Here is an 18,630-nt window from a genome sequence, read left to right as displayed (position 1 = left end):
ATTTTTAGATCAGTGGGAAGGCGGAGCTTTTGGCTCACAGGGATTATGCAAACTGACCATGTTTAATATGAACTTCCACAAATGTAGCAGTGCATATGTGACAGAGAGTAAGGAAAGGCTCAACAGATCCACAAACTGTTTATATGGAGCAGGTAAAATTATGTCTATGCACGAATGTCTTCAGGGGAATGTGACTGGATAGTTTCTTAACTATCTGGTATTCCTCTGTAAGACTTTGAATCAAGCAATCAGCTGAGGAAGACAGTGAGATGTGGCCGAAAGCCCAAGAGGAGCTCAGCAAACAGGATTTATGTTGTAAATTTCACTTCTGACCTTTGAAATGAAAAAGCCGCCTTCAGCTGCTTTCTTATTCACAAGCGGTCACCACAGCAGGTCGCTCCGCATGTTTGATTTGCTGTGGTTTTTACACCGCACGCCAACCCCAAAGATGCAGGAGCCGCGTCCTCTCCCGGGACCTTAGGAATTTTAAACTAAATGTGTGCATACCATCTATTACCATCAGCCGACGGAGACCATGAGATGTATTGTACTGTAATATTTTTAAGCAGCTTGGCATAAAACTGGAGCCAGTGGTGTCTATTGATCAATACATGGACACAGTAAACACCTGAAGGTTTTTTCTATGCTCACATATAAATCTTATCATCTTTGCAACAAATATCATATTTGACATGAAAATATATATATTTTTTAAGAAAATATCACTATTTATCATCCAAACCCCTCTGACTGCTTCACTTCTTGGACGACATAAGGATGACAAACCCCTGTGGTGAAGAACAGTCCTTTACTTTGTGGAGAGCTCCACACACACACACACACAGACACACACACACGGACACTGACTTGATTTACAAGGAACTTTTAACTGTCACATCCAGCAGGAAGACACAGAAACGACACTCTACAGTTATAAATGAAATAACAGGACATCTCATAAGGTGCTTCATAATATGCAATGGGAATGTTATGAAAAATGTCCACATGTTCCTACAGAGGCACCAGTACTGCATCTATATGTGTCCATATCATAATATAGAACAATGTACATAAAAATAGAGCAAATATTTACAGAACACAGACTATTTACAACATCTTAAACGGGCTTAAAGATGGAGAGCGACATACATATACTGCAAATATATATATATATTTTTATGGCAGATGTACAAACGGAGTGATGTGCAGGAGCCATGAGGGTGAAAATCACAAATTAGCCATCTGCAGCAACTGTTCTTTAAACTGCTGAGCGTGGTGCGACAGGTCGGTGACTCTGTCCACCATCTCCTGGATGGCGGCTGTGTTCGGGTAGTTCAGGGCGGCCGTTTTAGTCGCGCACACCACCGTCTTTAACAGGTCGCACAGCACGTTGCTCGAGTTCATCACCCTGTTTGCCACCTCAGGCACCGAGGCCTGCCGGGACAGCGTGTCCCCGATGAAGACCAGTTTGTGGGCGCTGAGGATCACGAACTTGCTGTGTGCCACGAAGATGCGGGGGGGCTGGCCGGCGCTGACGCAGCCGAAGAAGGCGTCCACGGCGCTGAGGAGCGTGACGAAGTGCTGCTCGCACTGCTCCGAGTAGAAGCTGAGCAGCTGGCGGTCCCGAGCGCACAGGTGGGCGGACGGGGAGAGGGAGGTGGAGGAGGACGAGGAGTCTGAGGGCGGCGCCGAGTGTTGGTGTGAAATCCACTGCGTGATGTCGTTCTCCACGGGTTTGCTCACTTCCTGCTCCAGCTTCTTGAACTGATTGATCTGTAGAAGCAGTACAGATGTGAGGTCAAAGGGCAAAGGTTTAGCTTTAAATACACATAATTATTTATAATGGAAAATATTTGAAGTGAACATTTAAAAAAAACATCAGGTTTAACCCACAGATTAAAAATGGGGGCAGAAAAAGATCAACAGAGTTCCCTTTATTAACCTGACAGAGGGAAGTATAAACACGTTTTGGAGGAAGGACGCGTGTCTAAGCTTTGATTGCACACTGATTGTTCATTTCATTTCAAAGCAAACATGTTTCCCATTTGGCTTATCCATTTTCTTAACCACTTATCCTCCGGTTCAGGGTCACAAGGCCAAATTGCGTTTTATAAACATGTAAATTTAAGCAGAAAAATCAACATAAAAACACTTTCCTTTTTGCAAAGCATTTTATGGCTTTTCTCCTTTTTAACAGCAAACTTTTGCTGTCTTAAAAGTATCAAACTGAGTCTCTGAGAAAATGTTTAATGTTAAATTTACTGGAAAACGCTGTTACTTCGAAGAAATTAGAAATTAAATGACCAAAATGAAACAGCCACCCTTTACATTTCATCCTAAAAATGTAGAAGAAATCAGTTTCACACCAACAATCCCACCACTGCTGGCTGCAACTCCACATCCACAAACGCCTTCGTATGAAAATAGCACCACGAGATAAATAAAATAAACCTAAAACTCTAGACTCCATGTTTACATTTGTACGGCAGCATTTGTTTTATATATTTTTGCACATGTGGGTCACTTCAGGGCCGTGACCGCTCCACCTTGTAATCTGACGCTGGCCTCCATCGAGAGAATGATGTTAGAATCAGATCTGAGCGCCGAAGTCTGCAGAGGCCTTCGTAAGAACCTCGAAGGGCCCCTAATCGCTCAGTGTTATCATCTGTTTTGTTTAAGACTGCGAGGTATTTCACTCCCCCGCACAGTGTGTGCTCCACCTGCGAGGCCCAAACAAACACAAAGCCTCACCTGTTCCTGACCCAGCTGAACTTGACTCTGCTTGATTATGTTTTCTTTCTCCAATAGCTCCTTCTGCTGCCGTTCAAAGTCTTCTTTGCCCTGAAGGGAGGTAAAAAAATGTTTTAAACAGGGTGAGAAACCAGACTCACGTAGGTCTGATCTTTGATACACGACACATAAATTCTTATCTGTTGGGTAAAGTCACTTAAAGTAAATAACTCTACTAACTGTGGATTTAATTGTTTACCTGCAAATGTACATAATCGTAGTCCTCCATCCAGCTTTTCACGCACTTCTCGCTATTGTTCATGTTGTCCTTGTCTGGGGTCGAGGGCACGGGGAAAGGTTTGGTCTTGCCCCCGTTGTTGTCGTTGTCCGACGAGGGGGAGGTGAGCGGGTGGATCACGTTCTCGTCAGGCGTGCTGCCCACAGAGAAAGATCCGTCCACATGCGTCCGCCTGAACAGCAGCTCGGCGCTGCTGCCTATCGTGGAGGCCAGCTGCTTGGCGTCGTCGGGAACAGTCCTGGAGACCATGACGAAGCGGTCCAGGTCGTCGGTCTTGTTGTGGTGCCTTCCAGACGAGGCCAGGGTGTTAAGCGCCCAGCTGCAGTTTTCCAGAGCTTGGTAGATCTGCAGAAGGATCTGCTGTGAGTCCTCCAGGCGTCCCAGCTGCCTTCGAAGCTTACTGTGCAGACTGTTGTCTGACAGAGACGTAGCGTTCACCGCGGCACCTCTGCCAAACACAATGAAGTCTCCCAGACCGGCCCGGACTCTGTCCAGAACTGTGCGGACGTCGTTGGCGTGGCGTTCCATGAAAGGAAAAGTCCTCCAGTGAGGGGAAGCTGCCATTGAATGCAAATTCCCGACTGAGCTGTCCACTGCTTGCTGAAGGCGGTACAGCTTCTGGATGGCGGTGTCCACATCCAGAGCGAGGCGGCCCTCAGAGCTGGAGCCAGTGGAGGACGAGGAGGTGGACATGCTACTGCGCGTGCTGCCCGTGCTGGAGAACGACAAGCGGTTCACGCCGTCCGTCACGTCCGCTACTGCGCGAGCATCCTGAGCGGGGATGTCGTAGATGCCTTTGCTGCCGTCTCTGTCGGCGGGCGAGCTTCTGTGCTGGGAGGTCTGCATGACCCGCGGGATGTCGTACACGTCGTTGCGAGACCCCGCCCCTGAATGAAAGGCAGGCGGTGGCACATCGTAAATGCCTTCATTGCCGTTGGTGTTCGGGTGCGGCTGATGAGCCGGAGGCTCCACGTTCGGTGGGAAGTCGTAATGTGACTGCGAGCTCTGGGCGGGCTTGGCGAGGACAGGTGGGGGTACGTCGTAGATGCCTTCCTGTTTGCTCTTGAGGGGCTGCGGGAAGTCGTAGTTCCCCTCCTGCTGGGCAGAGTTGGTCCTGCAGGGAGGCACTGAGTAGACCTGTGGGCGAGGACAGTAATCAGACTGTTATTATTTTTGTTAACATGTATATTATTATCAAACAGTGGAGCTTTCACCTAACCAGTGGCCTCACAGGACTATTTTTTTCCTTGTTGTGAAATCCCTGTCATCATACAAAATGCTCTGCTGCACCTCTACAGAGCATTTCATATCTCAGACATTCATTTATTTGCACTATTAGAACTGTGCATCCCACTCTCTTGCTGCTACCCTCCTAAACAGATGTGGAAACACCTGCGATATGACTCATTTTTTTTCCACCTCCTGCACACAAACACCTCCTCTGCACTCCTTCTGCAGTCACGTCGCGCCATCCGCACCTGAGAGGTGCTGTCACGCTTTCTCAACTTGAAAATGTAAACACTTATATCGCACTAGGATCGATCGTGCTTTGTGAAGCATCGACCGTGGGCTCTGAAAATAAGGGGCCTCTGAGGCATTCTTGGAGCTGGAGTGTGCACACGACTGCTTGGCCAGATGTGGATATAACAAATTCTTCTAAACTAAAGGCTTGGACGCATTTAGTCCACTTAATGTGAAAGAGTGCAGCACACAGCGAGTGAGCAAACATTTGCCTCTACAGTTGACAGAAACAGTCATAAACTGACTGACTGACTCTTTGCATGTGCATGCAGTCTCATAACAAAGTGAGGAACTATCACTGCTGCGGTACTGGTTTCCTAAAATGGTTTATGACATTTCAATTTTCAGCTTTGGCCTCTGAGGTCCCGTTTAAAGGCACAGCACTAAAATGTGCGCTCGGTCCCGCATTCGGGCCGACTAGTCTTCGGGGATTGGAAAGTCATCGACAAAGAAGGCTCCCCTTCCTAAAACACAGCTCGTTAAGAACTCACCAGAAAAGTGACATGTTTTAAATTCACGACCATCATAAGATTAGCAGTTAGAAACCTGGATTCCTGCAGAGGAGATCGTTTTCTTTTAATCCCCTCCCCCCGGGAGACTCGAGTTTATGACATTCAAAAAATGTGCTAAACACAGAATTTGGACTGTAAATGCACCTCAGTGGGTTTTTACTGGATGCAGTGTGTTTGCACAGCAGTCCTGCAGTTAGAGATTGAGGAAGTGAAAGACCTTCTGGCTTGGGGAGATACTATATTTGAAACCTCAAACTTTCAGCCTCTTGATTCCTTCCTCTAATGCAACGAAGCTTTCACCCTCCCTCGGGCTCAACGCAGCAGAGTGTGCGCTGACGTACATGGCACGGAGCACGATGGGAGCGCAACGGGGGCAATAAAACTGATTTCCATCAGCCTCCAAACGCACTCTTTACAGCTAGACAGGCCTGCCCAAACTGTAATTAGGAACGACGCAAATAACAGGTCCCAGCATATTTCAGGTTATTACAAACAAACTGGTGGCGCGCTGCCTGGTCAGCTCTGGTGAAATCTTAGAGGGTCTGGCAAAAGAAGAGTTATGTCCTTGTCCTTGATTTTTTGTTTTTTTCCCCTGCTGGCGAGTTTAAACACGGAGCCGTTTTGGTTAAACTCTCCTGGCAGGCGAGGCTTTCATTTAAACTGGCCGCAGGAATGCAATAAATATGATATTTGACGTATTATTCATTTAATATAGTCAATTAAGAGAAATTCTAGGAGCTGTATCAATAAACATAAAAATACAATTTTCTGGACATACGCAGCCTCGTTAATTCAGCTTCATGTGGCTTAAACAAATGGAGTGGCTGACTGATGTGCCCTTTCATTTTGCTTCTGGAAGTTTCTCTTACCCCTTGAGAGGTTGGAGGGATGTCATAGATGCCTTGTGACCTAGGGTCCATTGGTGATGGGGGAACATCATAGACTCCTTGGTTTCTGGCTCCGCCTTGCTGACCAGGGAACATCTGACCAGGTGGAATATCGTACACCTGAAAGAGGGAAGTGAAATGATCACTACGTGTTTCAGAAAAACAATCACACAAAGTTTGGTCTTCATATTATTTGACTGTAGCTGACTTGATCTGATTTTGTAGCACACTATTAGTTTCTGTTTGGCCGTATGTGGGATGTCTAGTAATCAGAAGGTCGCAGTTCAATCGCAGACTTCTCAAGTCCACATGCCAAATTGGCTCGGAGGAAAATACTACTCGCCAAATTGCCCCTAAAGTCATTACATTTTTTTTTTATATATAGTTGGCAACAGTGGGAAGGAAAAACTTCCTTTTAACAGGAAGAAACTTCGCCTGAACCAGGCTGAGGGAGAGTTGGGGGTAATACTCAGTGAAGTTTGATTGTAATAGTTAGGAAGCATTAAAAGAAATATATATGAACATGTATGAAGAAGCAAATGTGACACAAAGTAAATCAAATCAAATTTAGTGCTCAGTGAAAGGTGACAATAAGTCACTGCTAAGTTAAAAGCTTCATATTTCTATTTGCACAGGTGCCTCGGTGCAGCGCTCCTATCTAAAGTGAGAGTTCTTTACCACAAAGGTGGCTGTAAGGCCAACTTGCTTTTGATTGGCTGGCCTGAGGTAGTCACATTAGTTACAACTGTTCTCACTGACAGCTGAAGCCTGGGCTTCTTTTCTGACTCGTACGTACGCTGGCCTCATTATTTGAATCTCCGGCTGCGTTTAGTGTCAGCATCCAGCATCACAACAAAGTTTGTATATATGACAGGAAAAAATGCACGATAAGTCCGTTTGATATGGTGAATAGTTATAGAGCAACACGGTCACTGATTGGAGTTTTTCTTTGCACAGTATTTTCTCTTTTTGCTCCATTTTTGGTCTCCACCAGCTGCCCTTCAGATGCTAAATGCTCCACTTCCATATTTTGCTAGTTTCCACCTGTCTGTCAGCTGTTTTGAAGTAGTTTTCAGTGGGTTTTTGGCTAAAAACAGAAGGCTGTTTTGGCTGAGAACAAAACTTAAAGAGCGGTAAGAGTTTATGAAAACGGTGAGAACAGAGACCAAAGCTGAAACTCACTATAAAGCAATGTGAAATTGAGGCTAACTGCACAATCAGGTGATGACTTCCTGTAACTCCATCTCTGTAAGCAACTCGAGTTGTTTTCACACTGTACCTCGTCTGTAATTCTAAAAATATCTATTTGAGCATTTTAAAACAATACAGTACAGTTCTCAAAATGTGCAAACACTACTGCCGCACTGCAGGTTTCAACAGCATGAGAGAAAATGAAGTGTGAAGAATCCTCTCTCATCTCTGCACAGAACAGGAAATGTGGTAGGCAGAATAGCACGATGCAGATCAGAGAATTGGCTTTCTTGTTTTGAGAAATGAAATGCATTTACCCAGGCACTGTGTGCTGCATCAAAAGCTCACCTGGATGGCTTGTTTTTAAAACGAAGATGCTTGATATGCGGTGAAAACATGCTAACAGATTCGACTGATATCAATGTGTAGGTAAACTAAAGATTATATTTGTACATTCTCAGATGCATGCAATATAGTGTTAAAGATATTTATCCATCTTATTTTTATGCTTGGCGTTTCCTAGTGTAGCTTTGCATGAGCCACAGTTCAAAATAATCCTTGTTCATAACTTTATCTGTACTTTGGCTCAGCCCCTCAGGTCATCCTCTTTTTGAAACCAGCAGCTTTAGCTCCACCCACATTTGCAAACAGAAGGTGGGTGTGGTTTCGGTACCAGAGATAACCATAACATTCTCTCTCTCTGACATCATACAGACCAAAGATTAGAAAAAAAGAGAGGGGAAAAACACTTCAAGCTGTGTTTTTAGTACAGCTTGTAACCTTAACGTATGCCTCACAGCTATTACTAGAAAATGACCTCATTACTGGAAATTAATGGGTTTAATGGCTTTTTTTGGTTTTGAAAAACAATAATTTTAAGGAGTTTTAGGAACCTATATTGGTTAATTTTAAACAAATTCCTTTATTCTAAGTCATAGAGTGCACTGTATTATTGGGTTCACTGTTTGGCAGATTATATCAAAGCTTCTTTGGTTGCTAAAAAAAAAAAAAGAAAAAAAAAGATCCTGGTGTTATGGTGCATGAGGAACCTACCCCTTGTGATCTGATGGGTGGGACGTCATAGAGGTCCTGCTGGTTATGCTGTCCTGGGCTGTAAGTGTAGGTCTGTCCCACTCTGGTTGGGGTCACCACCTGTCCGAAAACAGCAGGAAGACAAACAATCAGTTGTCGTCCAGGGTAAGAGGACAAATGCTCTGACTCACAACCTAGCAGCCCTGCTGCCACCCAACTCTCAAGCGTCTGTACATGCATGTGTGCCGACTTTTATTTGTTTTTCCTGTTTTCCATTTCTAGTCCCTGAATGACCCAGGGATAGTAAGTGATTACAGTCAAGGCAGATATTTTCTAACAACATCCTCCCTGTGCCAGGCTGTTTACAAAGGACCCAGGGAATGAAGTTATAAACACAACCCTGCAAAAATCTCCTTAGGCAGCTGTTTTGAAAGCATTGCAGGCACGGATGTATCTCTGGATTGAAAATGACTGGGGGCCATTTTCCATTGTCTATAGAATAGCAGCAAACTGCCCAAACTGCCCAAAACAGATTTCTAAAGACAAAAAGGTGACATAGATTTTACACCATTGTAAAATGACATGACAGCCAATTCAGTCAGTTTCCCTTATTAAAATCCTAACATGGTTACAAAAGTGCTGAAATATACCATAACAGCAACTAAGGTCATATATTTTAAGAAGTTGCGAATGGCTACGTTTGATCATGTAGCTTTCTAATTTTAAAACAGCGGTGTCTTTGTTTAGAAGCCGAAATAGTCAGGCCTAAAAAACAGCTTGAAAAACACAGTTAACATAAGCCTGCAGTACTAGCTAAACCAGATAAGGTTGCTAATGAGGATGTAAAACAGGCAACTACTAAACAGATCAATGGGTTATCTAAACATTGAGAAACTGCTTTATCATTTGTACCTTTGTTGTATAGTTTTTCTTTAAAAGCTTAAAGTTAAACTATTGATTATGAAAAAAAAAAAAAACAGCAGCTAATATTAGCTTTTATTAGCCTGAATTAGCTTACTCATGCCACATCAAAAAAAATGTAACAAGAAGTATTTGAATATAATAAACTCAGCAAGGCTGTGTTTCTCATCCATAAACTTCCCTTTTTATTCCCATGAAGCATGCTGTGTAGTTCAGTTTATAATACTAAAAACAAAATTAAATACTAAGGAAAGGTTTTTAGGGGCACTAAAGTTAAGTAGCCTTAGCCTAAAGCTACTTCAAAATACCGTAAAAGAAAGTCTTGACACAACACTTCATTATAAAAGGGTTTATTTTTTGTTTGTTAAGATTTCAACTTTTTGCTTTAGTTTTCATAGAGATACATAACATGAAAGTAACGCTAGCTAATGTTACCCTGAAATAGCTACTTATTTAAAAACTGTAGGAGTGGAAACAAAATTATTAAACATATGAAACTGATTTTTGGCTCATATAAACAGTGAGAAATGCAATTTGTCCCATTAAAAATGTACAAAAAGAAGTTCGATTTTTTTGTTGCTTGAATTAACGCCGGCCATAGAGACTGGTTGGTAAACACTGCTATCCAGGGGAAAATGTATTTTGACTGGTTAGTACTGGAGGCAGTGGAGGTTGCTGCACAAACAACTTGTTGTTGTAATATAAGCTTTTCATTTCACTGTAACTGTTACTTATACCAGAAGAATTAGGCAATGGAAGCAAGACCAACTGACACATGTGAGATCGTTATATCTCTGCTCACTTGGAAAACACATATCCCACAATACTAGAGCTCAACTAATAAAAACTAAATAAAACTTAAAATAATGTGATTCAGTCAAGCAATAAAAATAGGTCAACCTTCAGCAGTGCTTTGGGAGAGTTTTTAGAATGGAAGATAGTTTTATAGCTGAAATGGCATTGGAGAAGGAATTTTATCGTAGTGCTGGCAGGACTGTGAGTTTCTAAATCCAGAAATCTCTGGTGAAGTAATCACCGGGTCACTGGTATTGATGAACAACACTCTTAAACTGAAGCATTTGGTGCTGTAGGATTTAATACACCTTTAAAATATTTTACACTGCGGTGTAGACAGGCTTAGGAATAATGGCACGATTACTGCTTGGGAAAAAAAAACGAAACAAAATACAAACACATGCTGCGAGCCTCACCTACGCCCTTGACATTTTTAACCCTGTTAATTATTTAACACATATTTCCTCCTCTTTTCCCGTCAGAGGCAATCAGCTCCTTCACACCTCCTAATCCCCCCATTCTCAAACCCTCAGGCTGATTCACATCTCCTAAAAGCAGCAGAGCAGCCGACCTCCTTGATGCGTCAGACAGACGGAGGAATGCTGGGAATGTCCTTCCCTGAGCCCAGTACTCCTCTTTTGCCCCCGCGCAACGCTATCGTTACACTGGAACAAACAGGGTTCATTAGCAGGGCTCGAAAATAGGAACCATACGCACGGCTCCCTGGCAAAGGGCCGAGTCCCCAGGGACATGAAAGACCTCAGTCCCTGCATCCACTCATGAGTCACTTTATAGCACAATAACCTAATAGCATCTCTCGTCCTGAGACATTTATCGGAGCATGAGCAGTAGGAGACGTAACCTCAGAATGGGATTAGTGCTCCAGAGGAACTGGTTTGTAAAAGAGATTTATGAAAAAAGGTAACTCAAGTGGAAGAAAGGGAAAGAGAGGGGAACGGAAAAAGAGTTGCCTAGTATGGAAAGGAATGCCATTCATCTGACTAACAGTAGTCCATATGGTTCTTATGAATCCAATCTGAACAAGCCCGTGGTGATTTAAGGTGTTCACTGTTGGCGCTCGCGCCACAGCAGACATCATCCCGGCGAGGCCTTTGGGGTCAGAGCTGAAAACGTATACTGCAGGCTTTAAATACTCTCTGAAATAAACCAGAAAAGGAATAAACAGCTGCTTCTGGCTCTCCTCACTCTGGACTGATTATTTTTAAGGTTTTATCTGCTTAAAAGCATACACAGTCAAGTGATGTAAACCATTTGTTACTGCATGACTTAGATCTGAAGTTTTCAAATCTGGGCCCCTTATTACTCTCAAAAACTAGCGATACTGCCAGCAGGAAAAGGGTTACTGTTAATTTAACACTTTGTTTTTGTTTTGTGGGCTCTTTTGTTCATCTTAAACCTTGGTATTATTAAATGTCAGCCTACTTAGCCAATACGGGTTCCTGTTTTTTTACAGTGTACTTTAATACTAAAGAAACCTAAAGACCTGCCTATTTCTAAAAATCTAAAATGTAACTTTGGATACTAAATAAGACAAAAAACTGTTTGGAGGGCTAGTGAAGTTGTGCTCTTTGACATATAACGATGTGCTGCCTGCTGGCTACCTCCAGTGTTATTGTTAGGTTAATAAAAACACATCAGGACAGGGAAGGTGGAGGACGAGAGTTAGATTGTTCTCTCCAATGGGGAGAGACAAATGCCATCGAAAGGCAGGAAGACGACACTGAAAACAGGCAAACCTTCAGCTAATAAAATGTCTGAGGTTATTCATTAGTTTATTGTACTGCGAGTTTTTAAAAGCTTAGTTTAAACACACACTACATATAAATAGTTTTATTATTACTTTTAGAGACGACACCTAAATGGTTTTGGGGACTCGTGACTATTCAGACAATGAAAGACGAGAGCTTAGTGGAGCGCAGTAGCATCGGTTAAAAAGATCCATCTGGTTTATCTGATTTATTGTCTTTCTATTGGCCCGGCTTGAGAGCAGCTTTAATGCCTTTTCATATTTTCTATTTTCTGCCCAGTGAAAATGTGCTGAAATGTGAAAAGCAGTAGGCATATTAAATCTCTCAGAGCAACCAGACTCAGGAGATAACAAGCAAGCCTCCTGCTTGTTTAAAAGGTCACTCAGCCGGGCTACCTTCCCTCTGGGTTTAAGGGAAGCCTGGACCCAGCTGTCACATGCAGATGACAGCGAGGTGTCCGCTGAAGACCTCGGTGACCTTTTCTACAGGTACATGTCATCGCTCTGAGCGCCCATCAGTGGCTTCTTTCAGCCTCTGCCAGATGCACACTGCTCATTTATTTCCCTTCTGTTTACCCAGCAGGCTGTTGCTCTGAGGACACTTGGCGCGGCTATAATTGCCGCCGGGCAAATATTTACCACATCCAATGAGGTTGTCGCTTGCATGACGGCGGTGCGTGGCCTTTCAGAGAACGATGACATCACGAACAGCCGAGCCAAAAGGAGGGAGGGCGCTGAGCAAACATTTGTTCCCACTCAGGTGAGGGGAGCTCAGGATGCCTTCATGGACGATGAAGGGCAACGTCGGCGACTTAAACGAGCGGCAAGAGGAGGCAAATAGATGGCTTGTTAACACTCCTACGCGTTGTGGCGAGTGACTCATGTCTCTTTCAGCAGGACCCTGTTTACTTAGCCTGCTGGCAGGATCAGATTTTGGAAGGTAGACCTTTAAAGCTTTACTTCAGGGTCATTTGAGAGGTCTTGTCATAGCATCAACAACTACCTCATGGGCTTGTTATATACTCTCTCAGGTTTTATGTACTGATGGGCAATGAATTACTCTGTATATATGTCAGGTTTTACTGGTATTCACATCCTAAGATATAACCAAACTACTAAGTACTAGCACATATTAATAGTTTGGTCTCCAAAGCATAAAAAACAAAGCTGGAGTGAAGTTTTAGGTAAACTATTAACAGTTTAGAGAATAGCAAAAGAAATCAGCTTGTTAAAATGTCACTGTATTTCCTTCTCTTGAGAAAATGTGCTGCTACGGATTCAGATAAGGCTGAAACAGAGTATTTCTTCTCTAAAAGAAGAACAGATGTGGTTGGCGGGTAACAGGAAAGTAAAAGTATACGTTTTTAAGACCTTCTATAAAAGATCCATCTATTTTCTTAACTGCTTAACCAACTCGCGGTTGAAAGCAAGAGTCTATCTCAGTGGTCATGGGGGACAAGTGGGTTGCAGGTTACCTGTCCAAACAACTTTAAAGAACAAAATACACAATTTAACTGAGACCATACTTGCTATGCTATTTTAAAATGACTAGTAATTGACCTCAAGAAGATATCTTATTCCCTCTTTCCAGGCACAGACTTTAACCACCAGGAACAATAAGCTGGTTTTTAATTCTTCACATTTCTGCAGACTAACAACAAACAGTCTGATTAGCGTCATCTTCAACATCTTCGGGGATTCCACCAGCTAAATTTGTGATATTTTAAGGCCTTTTCCTTTTCCAAGTGAAATTGTAATCAAGATAACTTTAAGGGCCTGCAGACGGCCTAGAAGAAGAGCTCAGACGGCGAAGGTCTTCCCTCTTCTCCCATCTGGTTTTGAAAAGAGTTTGCTTCACCAGCTGGCTCCGCTGGTCACACTCAGTGATAGACAGACTGCTCAATCACCTGCCAAGTATTTTTTGAACGTGCCCGTCATTTTCCAAACGGTTTCCCAGGACGACTTCCCAGATGGTTCTGTGTTAAAACCATCTGGCGCGCAGAGTTAATCTCGACTCAGACAAACCCAAATAGTAGTTTTTGGACACCGCGCTCGCCACCGGCAAAGTCAAAACAACAAAGGAGGGGTAGGTCTTCTCCAAAAAAATATTTGTGTTCCTGCAGCCAAGATCACATAAAGCCATTTTGGAAACCTGCCCAGGTTGCTAAGACACCTTATGTTGATTTGTCCTTCACTCATCTGAGTAAGTTCATTTCTTCTTGACTGCCTCGGGGTGAATTATGGCATCTTTGTGTGGCAACACTTCCCCGGATATCATCCTTTCACACCCTTTCATTGGTTACTTGCACACACACAATGCCACCCCCATCTGCACCCACACTAATGGGCTGCTGACACATCAACATCAACAACCCAAATGAGGCTTTTCACCACAGCGCGGCGTATAAAACGATGGTGACAATGACACCGCCGGTAATGTAGCAACAGCTTTATTGAATTTCCTCCACCCGTCTCCTCATTCACACCTCCTCATCTCCGCTCTGCTCCTATCTGCAGCTCTGTCAGCACGGCGCCGCTAGCTTACTTTTAAATGAAGGTCACCTGAGGGCACAGGAAGCATGCACGCTATCAGTCATATGTTAGGTAAGAGCGTGATTTTGTATATGACTGCATGTGTTTGGCTCCTGCTGATTCACAGCACAGAGATGTGTTTTGCAACTTGGTAAAGTTCCCCTCTGCCACGCAGAGCTGCACCAGCCCATTAAAGCGCCAAACGAATTAATGCAGGTAATTAAGCCTCGAATCCCGAGAGGCCGCCGTCCGTCTCCGAAGCACGTCCGAGCGACTAAACCCAAACAGACAGCGGGCTTAATGAGGAGCGTGAAAAGAGAATGGGCTGATTCTCAGTTCTAATAGGGATCATTGTTCATTCTCTGTGATCAAAGCGGCACTTAATCCTGTGGCACGAATATCTGAGAAGACGAAAGATGACTCCGACACTTCGTGTTTACTTTCTAAGAAAAATATACCGGGAAAAAATCCTCTGAATTCTGGGAAAAAGCAGGATAATGTGGAGTGAGGAAGCTTTTAAGCTCTTGGATTATCCAAGAGACATTTTGGGCAAGGGCCCACACACAACTGGGGCCCCACCCCCCCCCAAAAAAATATCCAGAATTTTATCCTCAAACTTTAGATTTTGAAACCATACATTATCAAAAAACATAACAGTCCCTTAGCTCTTATTTCACCTGCCCCTTCCTCCCCTACACAGCTGAGGCTAAGGCTTCCAAAATGAATGGAAATAGCACAAGTGGACACATTTGTTTTTAATCAATTCGCAATAAAAATCTAAACAAAACACGGCAGTTAATTTTTAAAGTTGTTGAGACAACAAATGGTTAGCTGTAGCAGCACCTCACAGTCACAGTGGATTTATGACCTGAAACTTTGGTTGGATGTAAATGAAGAAGGCAGGTGGTGCTCACCAGCGGAAAGCTTTTTATACCTCACAGGTGAAGTAGTGAGTAGCCAGGATATGGAATACTTTTCACCTGCATAACTTTATTTATTGACAAGGAAAAAATGTGTTTGCTCCTTTTTTAGAAGTTATGCGGCCCAAATGTTTGCTTATCGTTGTACTTTAACACTCTTCTTCTGTTGCACTTCTTCACAGTCCCTCTCCGGAAACGAAGATTTAACAGGATCTAATGAGGATATAACAGGTGTGTTTTTGGGTGTGTGTGTGAGGACACTTATGTCAGTGTATTATCCTCATTTAAAAAACACTTTAAAGGTTTACTTGAAACTGTGCATCTATTTAAAACTCTTCTGTGTACTACTGAACCCTGGACTATATGAGTGTTTGTTGGTTCAAAAGCACTTGAAATGTAGTATAAATTATTATATGGTTGGATGCAGCTTGTAATAAAAGTGCTTTGACTGTTCAGTTAGAGTAGAAAAGTGCCGTGCAAGTATGAGGGTTCATCATCGAGGGGAGGCGAATGTCTGCAGTAGATCTAATGCCAATCATCCCGTGGTCGGAGAGATATTTCTGTCCAGCAGCGGAGTGACAGACCCACACTGTAAACCAAAGAGCTGCTAGTGTGGCTGAAAATGCCAAAATGAAACCAGCGTTGGCTTCTTAAATGTAAATACCTCCTGGTTTTGTTTGCCTTCTGTGATGTGAAACTGAATCTGTTTTGGTCTTTTGGATTGTTGGCTGGCTTAAAAAAAAAAAAAAGAAGATAAAATATGTAAGCTCTGGTTTTTATAAATGCTTTCAAGAAAGCATTTCCTGTCTTCTCTTGGCCTTCCTCTGCAACTTTATCACACTGTCTGCTTTAAACTTTTCCAGAGGAGAAAGTCCTGTCAGTGCGCTCACCCCAGAGCAGATTACTTTTGGTGCGACTGATTTATGGTCGTGCCCTCTTGGTCGAATCTCGCCAGCCAGCGATTCATCACTAATGTGACAATGGCGAGCGTTTGAAGGAGCTGGCCTCCTCCAGGAAGAAATAACTCACTTATCTGCTGCTGAGACTGCCGTGCGCGTGATTAGGCAGAGAAAATATGGCCGAGGCAAACAAACAAGACATTCTTCTCACATAACCTGGTTACTTCAAAAAGCACAGCTTTATCAAGGTACACGAGCACACCCTCGCAGTCTACAAAGCGCTATCAGGGCACTTCCTTGAGTTGTGTGTTGAGTTCATTAAACCCTTTGTTGTGCTCTTTACGGCACCAATGAACAGATTGCATCTACGGCTACGACGTGGTGAGAGGAGGAAATGCCTATACAAGGAGCAGACTTCATGAAGGCAGGAAGGGAGGAATGAAAAGGCCGCCTGAAAGGAGCAGATAAGGGCAGATATTTGAACTCTGAACCCAGCCCATCACTGGGCGCCGTGACCTCAGCGCCTGAGTCACAACAGTGACCGGGGCGAAAACAGACACACCTTTCAGAGATGGTGAAGAAGAAGGAGGAGCAGGAGGAAATCAAGGCTGAGATGAAACACGGGCCTCTGGGAGCCACATGATAAAAGGCTGCTCCTGGCTTCCATGTGAGGAGGCTCTTTGTGTGGCTGAGAGCTCCTGGCGTCCGTCCCACACGGACCCAGCTTTAAGGCTATGTGAGGGGACGGGAGGGGGAGGTGGGGTGGCTGTAGCTCACCCTCCCAGGAGGGTCACCCAAGGACAAGGCCGCAGCACCAAACCGAAGAGCCAGAGTGGCAGCGAGCGCCAAACCTCAGTGTGCCTTATATACCGGAGCCCCACGCCACATGAAAGGGAAAACAGCCAGTCGCCAATCTGGATTTGCACTGCAGGCCTGGCACGCAACACCCCCCGCCTCCGCCCCCCACTCCGAGGACACATTCATGACATACGGGGGCCTCTCTCCACAGGAGGGGATGACGGCTTCGGAGTAATACGAGAGGGGATTATCAGTCTAGGAAGCCGGCATCAGTCTCAAAAACCATTTGGGAAACCAAACGCATGTTTGCGCGTGACGACATGAAAACGGCCGCCGTTAAAACAACACGAGGCCATAAGTCAGCGAGCCCGGCCTGTCATCAACACTGACGCGCTGTAGTAAACAAGCCTGCCTTTGCTTCTTTCAAGAGCAAAGGCCAGAGCCGGGGTTTCACATCAGCAACAAATATTTCCATAAATACTCTGACGCAGGGCGCACACCGTTCGACCGATCGGGATTTCATTGGTGCGCAACACCGTGGAGCTCAGAGCAAACAATCAGAGGCTCTTCTTTTTAAAACAGCGTTTACCATGATTTCATAATTAGACGCCCTTAAAAAGTGTGCTGTGATGAAAGTAAACGTCTCTGCTCTACCAAAAACATACAGTGACTCCAAACCTGAGGCCTGTATGTATATCCAGGATGGCTTAACATAACTATAGGTTTCTATCACAGCCTTTAGCTTTGAGAGATGATGTTTTTCTGTCACTTGGGACATAATAAATGGCTGCAAACACTGAGCCTATTTTTCACTGTCAGAATTAAAGCAAATTTAAAACACAAACCACACACGAGTTTTGGCTTCAAAACAGAACATTAGTTCAAATAAAATTCAGTTAAACAATAGAGTAGCTTCTTAATTACTGCTAAGAAAAGGGATAAAATGGAGTATTTGAAAGAGCTGAACGCTATTTTTATATGACTGTAAATGGAGCATTGCTCTAATTGGTCAGTAACTGGTTGAAATGAAAAATTTTATAGTGAAAACAACCACCGAGGCAAACTGTTCTGTTTAGTTAGCCATAAACCTGAAAATGAACCAACTTGTAGGTTTTTTTGTGTGATTATTTCTATAAATGTTTTATGCAGGGTTAAATTAATCTGATTGAATCAGGAGAGCTTCAGGTCTACTCAAGCTTTGGAGGTGCTCCTCCTTAAATCTTGGAAAGCTAATTGGTGAGCACGAACCAACAACATCTCTCCTTTCTTTTAGTGTTTCACTAGAGATAACCAGATCTAACAGAACAGTCTGTGGCGAATGAAGGCGATTGTGCTTCTGTCCAAGATTCAGACAGCACTGGAAAACAGCGGATCCTTGTCATGACGCACCGACACACACGCAGCCGAAATCTTTCTATTCAATAGACGAGAACAACCGCCGAAAATTGCAGCGCTTTGATAACCGCAGATTGGAGGACCAGTCGAACGTCCAAGACTTAATATAATCTCTCCAATAACACGATTACGGCACAGAAATACACTCTCATTAGGAGCGCATTTCATTTTCCATGTTATCGCAAAGCCTTGTTAATACCGCTCCTCGGCTAAGCCTCGCAGCCTGTTACGGAAAAAGAGAGGTGTTGCTTGACAGGTCTGCTACTGCTGTGTGTGTGTGTGTGTGTGTGTGTGTGTGTGTGTGTGTGTGTGTGTGTGTGTGTGTGTGTGTGTGTCTGATTGACAGGTCTCTCCCCACAGCCCCCTGGCTCCCACTGACTTTATCACAGCAACTCCTGTGCAGTGAGTCCTCTAAGCCCCTGGCGCCTGCT

The 18,630-nt window shown here is 43.9% G+C and overlaps 1 protein-coding gene across 1 annotated transcript in view; it reads right to left on the bottom strand.

Moving 5' to 3' along the window:
• Positions 1-791: 791 nt before the first annotated feature.
• Positions 792-18,630, bottom strand: part of nedd9 (neural precursor cell expressed, developmentally down-regulated 9) — a 37,630-nt gene continuing 19,791 nt past the window's right edge. Inside the window, exons 3-7 of the mRNA XM_026156799.1 lie at positions 8,193-8,291; positions 5,931-6,068; positions 2,990-4,165; positions 2,752-2,841; positions 792-1,773 (exon numbers count right to left, since the gene is read on the bottom strand). Coding sequence (XP_026012584.1) covers positions 1,228-1,773; positions 2,752-2,841; positions 2,990-4,165; positions 5,931-6,068; positions 8,193-8,291 — 2,049 coding nt within the window. The 3' untranslated portion in view covers positions 792-1,227. The remainder of the gene's footprint in view (positions 1,774-2,751; positions 2,842-2,989; positions 4,166-5,930; positions 6,069-8,192; positions 8,292-18,630) is intronic.

The sequence above is a fragment of the Astatotilapia calliptera genome, chromosome 22 (genome assembly GCF_900246225.1).
Source record: "Astatotilapia calliptera chromosome 22, fAstCal1.2, whole genome shotgun sequence".
Classification (NCBI taxonomy): Eukaryota; Metazoa; Chordata; class Actinopteri; order Cichliformes; family Cichlidae; genus Astatotilapia; species Astatotilapia calliptera.
This window is presented reverse-complemented; position numbering and strand designations above follow the sequence as displayed.